The 12,153-nt window shown below is 42.2% G+C and overlaps 3 protein-coding genes and 1 long non-coding RNA gene across 4 annotated transcripts; 3 read left to right on the plus strand and 1 right to left on the minus strand.

The window, feature by feature from the left end:
* Positions 1–168: 168 nt before the first annotated feature.
* On the plus strand, positions 169–1,041 carry LOC128440474 (odorant receptor 131-2-like). The gene has a single exon (XM_053423201.1). The coding sequence runs from the start codon at positions 169–171 to the stop codon at positions 1,039–1,041; it is 873 nt and encodes a 290-aa protein (XP_053279176.1).
* Positions 1,042–2,830: 1,789 nt separating this feature from the next.
* On the minus strand, positions 2,831–4,337 carry LOC128440136 (uncharacterized). Its single transcript, XR_008338480.1, has 2 exons — positions 3,038–4,337; positions 2,831–2,953 (listed from the first exon to the last, which is right to left on the minus strand). It is a non-coding gene; the product is annotated as an uncharacterized LOC128440136 (long non-coding RNA).
* A 44-nt stretch (positions 4,338–4,381) lies between these two features.
* LOC128440475 (odorant receptor 131-2-like) lies at positions 4,382–5,254 on the plus strand. Its single transcript, XM_053423202.1, has one exon. The coding sequence runs from the start codon at positions 4,382–4,384 to the stop codon at positions 5,252–5,254; it is 873 nt and encodes a 290-aa protein (XP_053279177.1).
* A 1,177-nt stretch (positions 5,255–6,431) lies between these two features.
* On the plus strand, positions 6,432–7,334 carry LOC128440476 (odorant receptor 131-2-like). Its single transcript, XM_053423203.1, has one exon. It carries the CDS (start codon positions 6,432–6,434, stop codon positions 7,332–7,334), a length of 903 nt encoding a protein of 300 aa, XP_053279178.1.
* Positions 7,335–12,153: the final 4,819 nt, after the last annotated feature.

Genomic DNA, 12,153 nt, shown 5'->3' on the forward strand with positions numbered 1-12,153 from the left:
AAATAATGTGTATTGTGTTTGATACCTGTGGATTCAAATAGAGATCATCCCTTGTTGAGTTCTGCATCTGGTTTTAGAGCTGAATGAAGTGTGGCAGTGTCTGAAAGCTTTTTACATTTGGTTGTGACAGACAGAAAAATGGCTGCTAACATCAGCACAGAGTACAAGATGAATGATAAGTTCATGTTGATTCAGGTCTTCGTCGTCCTCTTTCTCTGCATTAACCTTCTGCTAATTACGACCTTTTTCACCAAGGAGGTCTTCTACACCACCATGCGCTACGTCTTATTTGCTGTCACACTAATGTCTGACTGTCTACTTTTATTCCTGACTAACATCCTGCTCCTTTTGACTTACTATCGCTATACGATACAAATGTGGTTGTGCCTTATTATGTATATCATTTCGTCGCTGTACATGTTTGTGACACCGGTCACTCTGACGGCGATGACCCTGGAGCGCTACGTGGCCATTTGCCTGCCGCTGCGTCATGCAGAGCTGTGCTCCCCACGCAGCACTCTGCACGGCATCCTCATCATCCACAGCCTCAGCTCTCTGCCCTGCATCGTTTTTCTCTCCATCTTCTTTGCATCGGCCTCCTACAGCTCCTACACCCAGTTCAGAATATGCACTTTGGAAATCTTCATCATCCACACGTGGCAGGGTCACCTGAGATCAGCCATTAATCAGTTTTACTTCCTGATCATGTGCATCACAATCGTGTTTTCCTATGTGAAGATAATGAGAGTGGCCAAAGCTGCATCAGGAGAGGACAAACAGTCCACATGGAGAGGACTCAGAACTGTGGGGCTTCATGCTTTGCAGCTGCTCCTGTGTCTCATCCAGCTGTGGTGTCCTTTCATAGAATCTGCTGTGCTTCAAATCAATCTCATGTTATTTATCAAGGTCAGGTACTTTAATTACATTACTTTTATTCTTGCTCCGAGATGTCTGTCTCCTCTCATTTATGGCCTCAGGGATGAAATGTTTTTTCATGCCCTGAAAAAATTAGCTCTCTGTGGTTTGCGTAAGAAACACTGATCAGATTTGTATCGATGAACAATTTGCCATGATGTTATAGTGTGAAATGTTTTTGTTTTTTAGTTGAGTCTCTGGCTTGATTTATATTGTTATTTTTTTATTAAAAAATAATGTAAATGAAAAATTCAGTTGGATATAACAATGAAAATGTTAATCGATTAACATCCAATCCCACTACTTGTATTTTTACTGACAATATTTGCAAACATTGTATTAAACTCAGCTTGCAATTCATCCTGTCTGTCATTATCCTGACATTACAGAGAGAATTATAAAAACGTCAAACAGGCCTGCTGTGATATTTACAGAGTGACTATCTATAACATCATAAATGAACTAGCCTCTGCCCGCTGGCCAATGGCCACCTGCCAGATTGAATCCTCCTCGTCTTTAGTGAGTTTACCAGTGATGTCACGTATTTTCTTTGCAGAGCATTGCGTTTGTGCACAGCCTGTTCACAAATAGAGAGAACGTGCACAGTTTACATTTAAATCAAGCATCAATTATTTTTTAACTGTAGTTGATAAATTCAGACTTTTCTTTGAATTTCCACTGTCATGTATTGGAAGTGAAAGCCAAAGTCACATAGATCTTCATTCTGAAATCAAACCACAACTCTCAAAACTGCTTATCTATCAATTAAATAAGTGTGGAATTATATATAGTTATAAATATTGGTGATTTTGGGCTGACGTATAGAGTCGACCCTCACCTGCTCTGCTTTCAAACCTTGAAATATTTTAAGTTTAGAAACTGACAGATATTAGTTTATATATATACACATAAAACAAAACATGTAAACATACATAGGACTTCAAGAAGGAAAAAACTGTTGAGCATAGGATGAAGACTTACTTTTGAATACTCAGTGATGGCGTCTATGAGAGCTAAGGTGGCCTGTGAAAGAAAAGTGGTTGAACTGTCTGTAACCAGATATGCTGCTCGTCTGGTTCAATACAGACTCATTTTAGTTCAGGTTTTCATCGCACTTTTCCTCCATCAACATTTTGCTATTAACAAATCTGGTTGTGTATAATTTTTTACATGTGGTCATCTGTGTACACTCTGTTCACACGTATTACTCTTCATCACCATGCGCTTCCTCCTCCTCATTCAAGGCCTCAGCTATGTGCTCTGCTTTATTCTTTCAACGTCAACATCAGTATCTCTGAGCTTCTACAAACAACACAGGGTTTCCTCTAAGGGGCTGTTCATCTACATGCAGCAGGGTCACCTCAGGTCTGCCATTGGTCAGCGTTACTTCCTGATCATGAGAATCCCCATTGTGTTTTCGTACGCTAAGATAATGAAAGTGTCCGTGCAGTGTTAAATCTGTGAAAACAAGAAGACATCAGATCTGTGCATTTGCCAACGCTCAGCGTGGCTATAAATTACAGCAGAGGTCTTCAACAGGGGGTCCGGACCCCTGGGGGTCCGTAGAAGTACTGCAGGGGGGTCGCAACATTTTTGGTTGAGAGAATTTTTTATATTTTTTATAATTTTTAATTTATTTTCCAACCAATTTTTTCCCCACGAATTGAAATGCCTTTAAATAGACATTAACATGCATCCAACATATTGTGAGGCTAATATGACCATCTGCCTGACAACCTCCATCCGTCCAAGGTTAGATAAGTTGTGTGCTACCCATTCGGGTTTGACATCTCACTAATGTGGGAGTATGTGTGCCATCCACAGATGGCTTGAGGATTCACTGTCTCTTCTACATGTATGTGTTAGGGTTTGTGGTGGTGTTCGGACCCCAAAGCAGACACGGAGGAGCAGGTAGTGAAAAAGGTAACAGTTTATTGACTGTGTAGGCAGGTACAGGCTGGAGCGGCAGGGTGCAGGCTGGCTGGAGGATCCACGGAGAGGCAAGGAGGACAGCCGAGCGAAGAGGCACACGGAGGTTCTGCGTGGAGCAAGCAAGAAGCAGGAATTTAGTCCACAAAACAAAACGAGACGTGAAGGTCGAGAGCAACCGCGAAACAACTACCATGATATATGGAATAATCTGGCGCCGGCTTGTTGAGCGGACCAGATCTCTATAGCGGGGATGATTAGGATTGAGTGCAGGTGCGCCTCGTCCGCTGCAGGGAACCAGCCACGCCCCCTACCGCTCACAGCACCTGCAAAGGGAAACAGAGAAGGGGAGGAGGAGAGACGAAAACAACAACATACAACTAACCAAATCCTTACAGTATGTTTCATATAAAAACATGAATCTGTTAATTATTTTAATAGCTCAGTGTTGTATGCAAGATGTATGTTTATGAATGGCAGTGGCATGGTCATCCTGTACATTGCACATGTTTAAATTAAGAACATGAATATATGAACCCGTGTAATATTTGAATAGTTTAGTATTGAATGCACAAAAACAGGGTAGCTATGTGTATACATGGCACTAGGCCCAGTTTAATATAAAACACAATTTTATAGAATATATATAGTATGGGGTCCCTGCTCCATCTCTCCACCAGTTTGAGGGTCCTTGGCCTGAAAAACCTTGAAGACCCCTATATTACAGGATATAACCAATATGTATAATAATGTATCAAATGAGAACATGACAAAAGTAACAATGTGACAAAGGGGTTGTTTGTTGTGATGCTAAAAAGCATTATTACATCAATCACCTCAACTTTTAATGAAAGTTGTCCTGAAATAATTGCCGACTGAAGAACTGAAGGTTCCTGGTTCAATCCGGGTTCCAACCAAAGACCAGCAGCAACAACAATTCGATGTGTGTTGGAAGAGATGCTCATGTTGCAGCGCTCCTGGTGTAGGATCAAACAAGTATTATCTTAAATGTGAACCTTTACATTTAACTTATTTAATAAAGACACATGTAAATAGTTGAAACACATGAAGTCGCCATTACCGAATTACGTTTTGAGTTTGAATCTCTTCAACGGACAAAATGAGTAACTATAGCTACTGTTGCCTATCAGGTGTGTTGTTGCTAAATGTCATCGCTCGTGACTCTGTGGTTAGTTAACGTTCAGATGACGTTGTGTTATAGTTGCCGATATAAAGCCCTCACACACAGTTCCTGCTCAGAAGGCTGCACAGAGCTCAGCTGAACGCCTTCACTCCAGGGATGGTTTGGTAAACTGGGTCTTATGCTCTTATGTCTCCTTCTAATTATTTCTCCATGTACAATGTACTCAAATAATACGTATTGTGTTTGAAACCTGTTGATTCAAATAGAGATCATCCCTTGTTGAGTTGTGCATCAGGTTTTAGAGCTGAATGAAGTGTGGCAGTGTCTGAAAGCGTTTTACATTTGGTTGTGACAGACAGAAAAATGGCTGCTAACATCAGCACAGAGTACAAGATGAATGATAAGTTCATGTTGATTCAGGTCTTCGTCGTCCTCTTTCTCTGCATTAACCTTCTGCTAATTACGACCTTTTTCACCAAGGAGGTCTTCTACACCACCATGCGCTACGTCTTATTTGCTGTCACACTTATGTCTGACTGTCTACTTTTATTCCTGACTAACATCCTGCTCCTTTTGACTTACTATCGCTATACGATACAAATGTGGTTGTGCCTTATTATTTATATCATTTCGTCGCTGTACATGTTTGTGACACCGGTCACTCTGACAGCGATGACCCTGGAGCGCTACGTGGCCATTTCCCTGCCGCTGCGTCACGCAGAGCTGTGCTCCCCACGCAGCACTCTGCACGGAATCCTCATCATCCACAGCCTCAGCTCTCTGCCCTGCATTGTTTTTCTCTCCATCTTCTTTGCATCGGCCTCCTATGGCTCCAACACACAGGGCAGAACGTGCTCTGTGGAAATCTTCATCATCCACAGGTGGCAGGGTCACCTGAGATCAGCGATTAGTCAGTTTTACTTCCTGATCATGTGCATCACAATCGTGTTTTCCTATGTGAAGATAATGAGAGTGGCCAAAGCTGCATCAGGAGAGGACAAAAAGTCCACATGGAGAGGACTCAGAACTGTGGGGCTTCACGCTTTGCAGCTGCTCCTGTGTCTCATCCAGCTGTGGTGTCCTTTCATAGAATCTGCTGTGCTTCAAATCAATCTCATGTTATTTATCAATGTCAGGTTCTTTAATTACATAACTTTTATTCTTGCTCCAAGATGTCTGTCTCCTCTCATTTATGGCCTCAGGGATGAAATGTTTTTTAATGCCCTGAAGAGATTAGCTCTCTGTGGTTTGCGTAAGAAACACTGATCAGATTTGTATCGATTAACAAATTGTCATGATGTTATATTATGACATGTTTTAGATTTTTAATTGCGTCTCTGGCTTGATTTATATTGTTATTTTAAAATAAAGAAATGTTTTCCCAGTGATGTCAGGTATTTTTTTTGCAGAGCATTGAGTTTGTGCACAGCCTTTTCACAAACATAGAGAGAACGTACACAGCTTACATTTAAATCAAACACCAACTACTGTCACAGAGGAGCACATCAACGTTTTCAGGAAAATGGACATTTCTTTAACTGTAGTTGATGAATTCAGATTTGACTTTTAACTTCCCTTGTCATGAATTGGGACTGAAGGCCAAAGTCACAGAGATCTTCATTCTGTTATCAAACCACAACTCTCAAAACTTCTTATCTATTAATTAAATAAGTGTGGAATTATATATAGTTATAAATATTGGTGTTTTGGGGTGACGTATAGACTCGACCCTCACCTGCTCTGCTTTTAACCCCTGATCTATTTTGAGTTTAGAAACTGACAGATATTAGTTTATATATACACATATAACAAAACATGTTAACATACATAGGAATTCAGTAAGGAAACAACTGTTGACTTATAGATGAAGACTTACTTTTGAATACTCAATTACCTTAATTTTTTGTAAATTTGTCCTTTTGGTGTGGAATCAATAAATTTGTATCTTTAATCTGAACCTTTATATTCAACTTATGGAATAAAGTTACATGGAAATAGTTGAAATGCATGAAGTCGCCATTTTAGGCATACTTATTTTTGAGTGAATCACTCCAACGGACAAAGTGAGTAGCTATAGCTACTGTCGCCTATGAGTTGTGTTGTTGGCGAATGTTGTCGCTCTTGACTCTGTGGTGATTTAACGTTCATATGACGTTGTGTTATAGTTGCCGATATAAAGCCCTCACACACAGCTCCTGCTCAGAAGGCTGCACAAAGCTCAGCTGAACACCTTCACTCCAGGGATGGTTTGGTAAACTGGGTCTTATGCTCTTATGTCTCCTTCTAATTATTTGTCCACGTACTAAAATAATGTGAATTGTGTTTGATACCTGTTTATTCAAAGTGAGATCATCCCTTGTTGAGTTCTGCATCTGGTTTAAAATCAGAATGAAGTGTGGCAGTGTCTGAAAGCGTTTTACATTTGGTTGTGACAGAGAGAAAAATGGCTGCTAACATCACCACAGAATACAAGCTGAATGAAAAGATCATGTTGATTCAGGTCTTTGTCGTTCTTTTTCTCTGCATTAACCTTCTGCTAATTACGACCTTTTTCTCCAAGGAGGTCTTCTACACCACCATGCGCTACGTCTTATTTGCTGTCACACTAATGTCTGACTGTCTTTTTTTATTCCTGTCTGACATCCTACTCATTTTGAGTTTCTATCGCTTTATGATACAAATGTGGTTGTGCCTTATTATATATATCATTTCGTCGCTGTACATATTTGTGACACCGGTCACTCTGACAGCGATGACCCTGGAGCGCTACGTGGCCATTTGCCTGCCGCTGCGTCACGCAGAGCTGTGCTCCCCACGCAGCACTCTGCACGGCATCCTCATCATCCACAGCCTCAGCTCTCTGCCCTGCATTGTTTTTCTCTCCATCTTCTTTGCATCGGCCTCCTATGGCTCCCACACACAGGGCAGAACGTGCTCTGTGGAAATCTTCATCATCCACACGTGGCAGGGTCACCTGAGATCAGCGATTAGTCAGTTTTACTTCCTGATCATGTGCATCACAATCGTGTTTTCCTATGTGAAGATAATGAGAGTGGCCAAAGCTGCATCAGGAGAGGACAAAAAGTCCACATGGAGAGGACTCAGAACTGTGGGGCTTCACGCTTTGCAGCTGCTCCTGTGTCTCATCCAGCTGTGGTGTCCTTTCATAGAAGCTGCTTTGCTTAAAATCAATCTCATGTTATTTATCAATGTCAGGTACTTTAATTACATTACTTTTATTCTGGCTCCGAGGTGTCTGTCTCCTCTCATTTATGGCCTCAGGGATGAACTTTTTTTTCATACGCTGAAAAGATTAGCTCTCTGTGGTTTGCGTAAGAAACACTGATCAGATTTGTATCGATTAACAAATTGTCATGATGTTATATTATGAAATGTTTTAGATTTTTAATTGTGTCTCTGGCTTGATTTATATTGTTATTTTAAAATAAAGAAATGTTTTCCCAGTGATGTCAGGTATTTTTTTTGCAGAGCATTGAGTTTGTGCACAGCCTGTTCACAAACATAGAGAGAACGTGCACAGTTTACATTTAAATCAAACACCAACTATGGTGACAGAGGAGCACGTAAGAAGTTTTCAGGATAATTAAAATTTCTTTAACTGTAGTTCTGTCAGACAACTCACGTTTGATCATGTAATATATTTATTACAACAGATTTAGTGTTTGGCGTTTAGGCTCCAACTTAATCACTCCCCCATATGATTACACAGTAATGATGGGAGTGATGAGCAAATACTTGTAACCCCCGTTGGAGCCTACAGGTGGATGCTGGGCCTACAGGTGGATGCTGGGGTGGTGGAGGGACTGAAGCAACAGGTAGCAATACTGCAGCAGCAGTGCGAGCAAGAGGGGTTGATGGGAAATGTCTCTCTGGTTAAATAGACCACCTGATAAGGTGGGTGTGTATTAAGATGGTTGTGGAGATTGAGGTATGTCACATGATGTATGTCACATGATGTATGACACCTGATTGGCGCAGCGCCGCTCGAGTTGCCTGCCAGAACTAGCTCGCAGGCGTCGCCATATTTCTGTCAGACAACTCACGTTTGATCATGTAATATATTTATTACAACAGATTTAGTGTTTGGCGTCTAGGCTCCAACTTAATCACTCCCCCATATGATTACACAGTAATGATGGGAGTGATGAGCAAATACTTGTAACCCCCCAACACTGCACATAGTCGGAGCCTGACGTATGGATCGGTATCTGCTATGTGTACGCCATTCACCGCAGCGGTGTGGCCATTCTCCGTAGGGGCATTAGCCTGCAGGAGAATATGCTAACTAGTGAACCTGTTATGTGAGCCATTCACCGCCGTGGTGGTAGCCAAATTCGATGTAGCCAAATTGTCTGCGGGGGAATATACTTCCTGGTGAAGTTCCATATACGGGAATATAGTGAACTTGGCACATGGCAACATATGCATCGGAATTTCACCTTTAAGCCCAGCAAACCACCTGAAATGCAATAAAAGAATCAGTCTGCAAAGCACATAGAAATTATTCACTCACATGTTTTGTTTGTATCGCCAATATTCAAAACATGATTCGTTTCATCGGGCTTAACAAATGCGACATCCTGTCCTTAACCCTCGACAAGAGTAAGGAAAAACTACCAAAAAACCCCCATAAACAGGGGAAAATGTAGAAACCTCAGAGAGAGCCACATGTGAGGGATCCCTCTCCCAGGATGGACAGGAACAGATGTATGCCACGGCAAGGGTGCAATGAATCCCTTGGCATCGTTTGCATTGTATCGTCACCATTTGAGGGGATGAAGGCGCGCCGAAACATGCCTGTGACTATACCCGGACGCGAAGACGTGATGGATCCCGAGATCTGACATGCAACAAAGGATTTGTGCAGTGGAGATTACATATTAAAACATCAAGGCTGCAGATGATGTTTGAGAGTCAATATTCCTTCTTGTGGTGTCCAACATAGCATGAGTAGCATTGATGATGGAGTGTTGCAGTCATAGCGGTGCCACATCTTAGGGAGTGCGGGGACAGCATCCAGGTGTTAGGCCTCAGCTCTGGCAGGGATGGCGAAGCTTTGAGGAGATCTCGTCATGCATTTTCAACCATTGTTGGTAGGCAAGGGTGTCGTCAGATGGGTTGAAGAGGGATGCAAGCGTTTGATCATAGAGAAGAAAGAACAGAAAGCAGTTTATTCTTAGCAATGATAATTCAGAAGTCTCGACAAGATCTATCAGACTTGTTGTGAACATGTGTTGGGACATGGTTTTTGTGCAAACCACAGGCCTCCCTTCAGTCAAACTTGAAACAAGGGAGCCGCATGTTCTGGAGTGAACTCAGTCTCCCAGAGTGCCACATGTTCCCTTTGTCTTAAGACAGTCAAGGAACTCAGTCTCCCAGAGGATGTAACAGGATGCTGCATGTCCTGGGATTTGGGCAATATCACACAAAAGTGTAAAGAACCTGGGGGGTCACTCCTATTGGTCACTCTGGTCCAAGACCTGTGAGGTCACCGGGGCCAATATAAGGAGAGGTCTCCCCTCTCTCTCTCTCTTTCTACAATCCTTCGAAGGCGGAAGGCTGCTACAGCCTCTCTTCTCCTACATCGCCAAGGGGGGGGGCCTGGCTGATCCAGCTTCCTTCTCTATCCAACCCACAACCGGAGGTCAGAGGTGCAGCTCCCAGCTCACCCCTCTCAAGGAAATCTCCTCGCCCTTCAAGCTCTACAAAACTCCTCGTAGCGACGCGATGTCCTGCAGGAGAACTTCAACCAGCATCTGAGCACACGGCTCGACAGAATCGCGAATGCAGAACTCTACGACCACCAACCCAGGAGACGTCACAGAACTGCAACTGGACTGCAACTTCTTTTCCCCTTTCCCTCGGACTGGTAACATAATCTGGGCTTAATAATTATACTACGCTAAGCAAGACTGTTTATTTGATCAGTGTGTGTGTATAAGTTTGATATGTGTTGTGATATTGTGGACACAAGTTATTTGAAAGTAATTGTTAGTTAGGCCCTTCATAGGCCTCCTTTGTAGGTCTCTCTGACTCTTGCATTATCTGATTAACATCTACACAGACACACGCATAGTCTCCACCTAATTAAACCTACCCCCATAAAGCAACCTCAGAAGAAGGGGGGGGGGGGGCTCTTATCTTAGGGACCATTTTTAAAGCATGCTAATTTACATTCACACACACACACACTCACACACTTCCTTGTTAGTTAGTTTGATTGTTTAGTAATTTGTGTTTTTATACTTTATTATGTTCATAATAAATGTTCTTCTTTCACAAATGTTCTGTCATTAATATTGCATAAGTGAATCTTGCCAACTGTTACACTGTTAAGAACTCCATAGCCTTCATTGTTTATTATATAATCTTTTAATGGTAAAATATTGAGATTTCTAATTGAACTAGATCTAAATGAGACTGATCTTAATCAATAAATTGGCTATCTTTTCCCTTCTATGAAGGGTGGTGCCCCGCGAGAACTTTAACCAATTAAAGTTATGATTTAATATTAATATTTTAAATATTAATGTTTTACATTTTATTTTGATAACCAAATTTATTGAGTGCCTAAAGGCACACCACTCTATGGTAACACTTTTTACGTACTATTGCACAACACATGTGTTCTTCTAAGACTAGAGAGGATAAGGTCATGTAGAGGATTAAATGAGCGTCCTTGTCAGATTTCCTATTAGACTGCTTCCGTTATCGTATACTCTGACTCACCTTGACAACAATTCAGTAATAAGGAAATATAAAGCCAAGGTAAATGACAGTCTTACCTGTCATCATTGAGGATTCATAGATTTTCTATTGTAGCAGCATTGACACATGATAAGGTTATTGGTTCTTGATCTATTCACTGCTCTGTAGGAATTGGATGAATACCATGGGGTCAAGACGCTCGGGTATGGTTGGACAGATGGGATTTCCCTCTGCTTAAATAGACCGCCTAATGCAGTGGATGAGTGCTGTGGCTGGTTGTGGCAAGTGAAGTATGTCACCTGATATGTCACATGATTTATGTCACCTGATGTATGGCACATGACTGAAGCAGCGCAGCTCGATTTGCCTGCCAGAACTAGCTCGCTGGCTTCGCTCCATTTCAGTCAGACTACTCATGTTTGATTATTTATCTTATTTATTAAGATATTTATTATTTACAATAGAACATGTTTGTGTTTGGTGTCTAGGCTCCAACTTAATCACTCCCCATATGCTAACACAGGAATGATGGGAGTGATGAGCTAATACTGTAACCCCCCAACACTGCACAAATTCGGAGCCTGACGAATGAATCGGTATCTGTTATGTGTGCGCCATTCACCGCTGCGGTGTGGCCATTTCTCCATAAGCGCATGCCTGCTTGAGAATATGCTACCTAGTGAGCCTGTTATGTGTTCCATGCCACTGCGGTGTGGCTATTCTCCATAGGCGCATGCCTGCAGGAGAATATGCTACCTAGTGAGCCTGTTATGTGTTCCACACCACTGCGGTGTGGCTATTCTCCATAGGCGCCTGCCTGCAGGAGAATATGCTACCTAGTGAGCCTGTTATGTGTTCCACGCCACTGCGGTGTGGCTATTCTCCATAGGCGCATGCCTGCTGGAGAATATGCTACCTAGTGAGCCTGTTATGTGTTCCACGCCACTGCGGTGTGGCTATTCTCCATAGGCGCATGCCTGCTGGCTAGTGAGCCTGTTACCTAGTGAGCCTGTTATGTGTTCCACGCCACTGCGGTGTGGCTATTCTCCATAAGCGCATGCCTGCTGGAGAATATGCTACCTAGTGAGCCTGTTATGTGTTCCACGCCACTGCGGTGTGGCTATTCTCCATAGGCAATCATGGACAATCCGTCTCACCCCTCCACAAAACACTGGACAGGCTAAGGAGCAGCTTCAGCCATAGACTCATTCAACCCCGCTGCTCTAAGGAACGATACAGGTCGTTCCTCCCAACCGCAATAAGACTGTACAACGCATCTACCTCTGTCAGAGCCACCATCACTGAACTAAACTAATTATACCTGTCTCAATTCATCATTTTATACAATAATATTGTCTTTTGCACACTCTGTCTACATATTCTTACACTCATAGTACATTATATTATCTATTGCATCGCCAAATACTTATATTTAT

Source organism: Pleuronectes platessa, chromosome 5, assembly GCF_947347685.1.
Source record: "Pleuronectes platessa chromosome 5, fPlePla1.1, whole genome shotgun sequence".
NCBI classification, from domain to species: Eukaryota; Metazoa; Chordata; class Actinopteri; order Pleuronectiformes; family Pleuronectidae; genus Pleuronectes; species Pleuronectes platessa.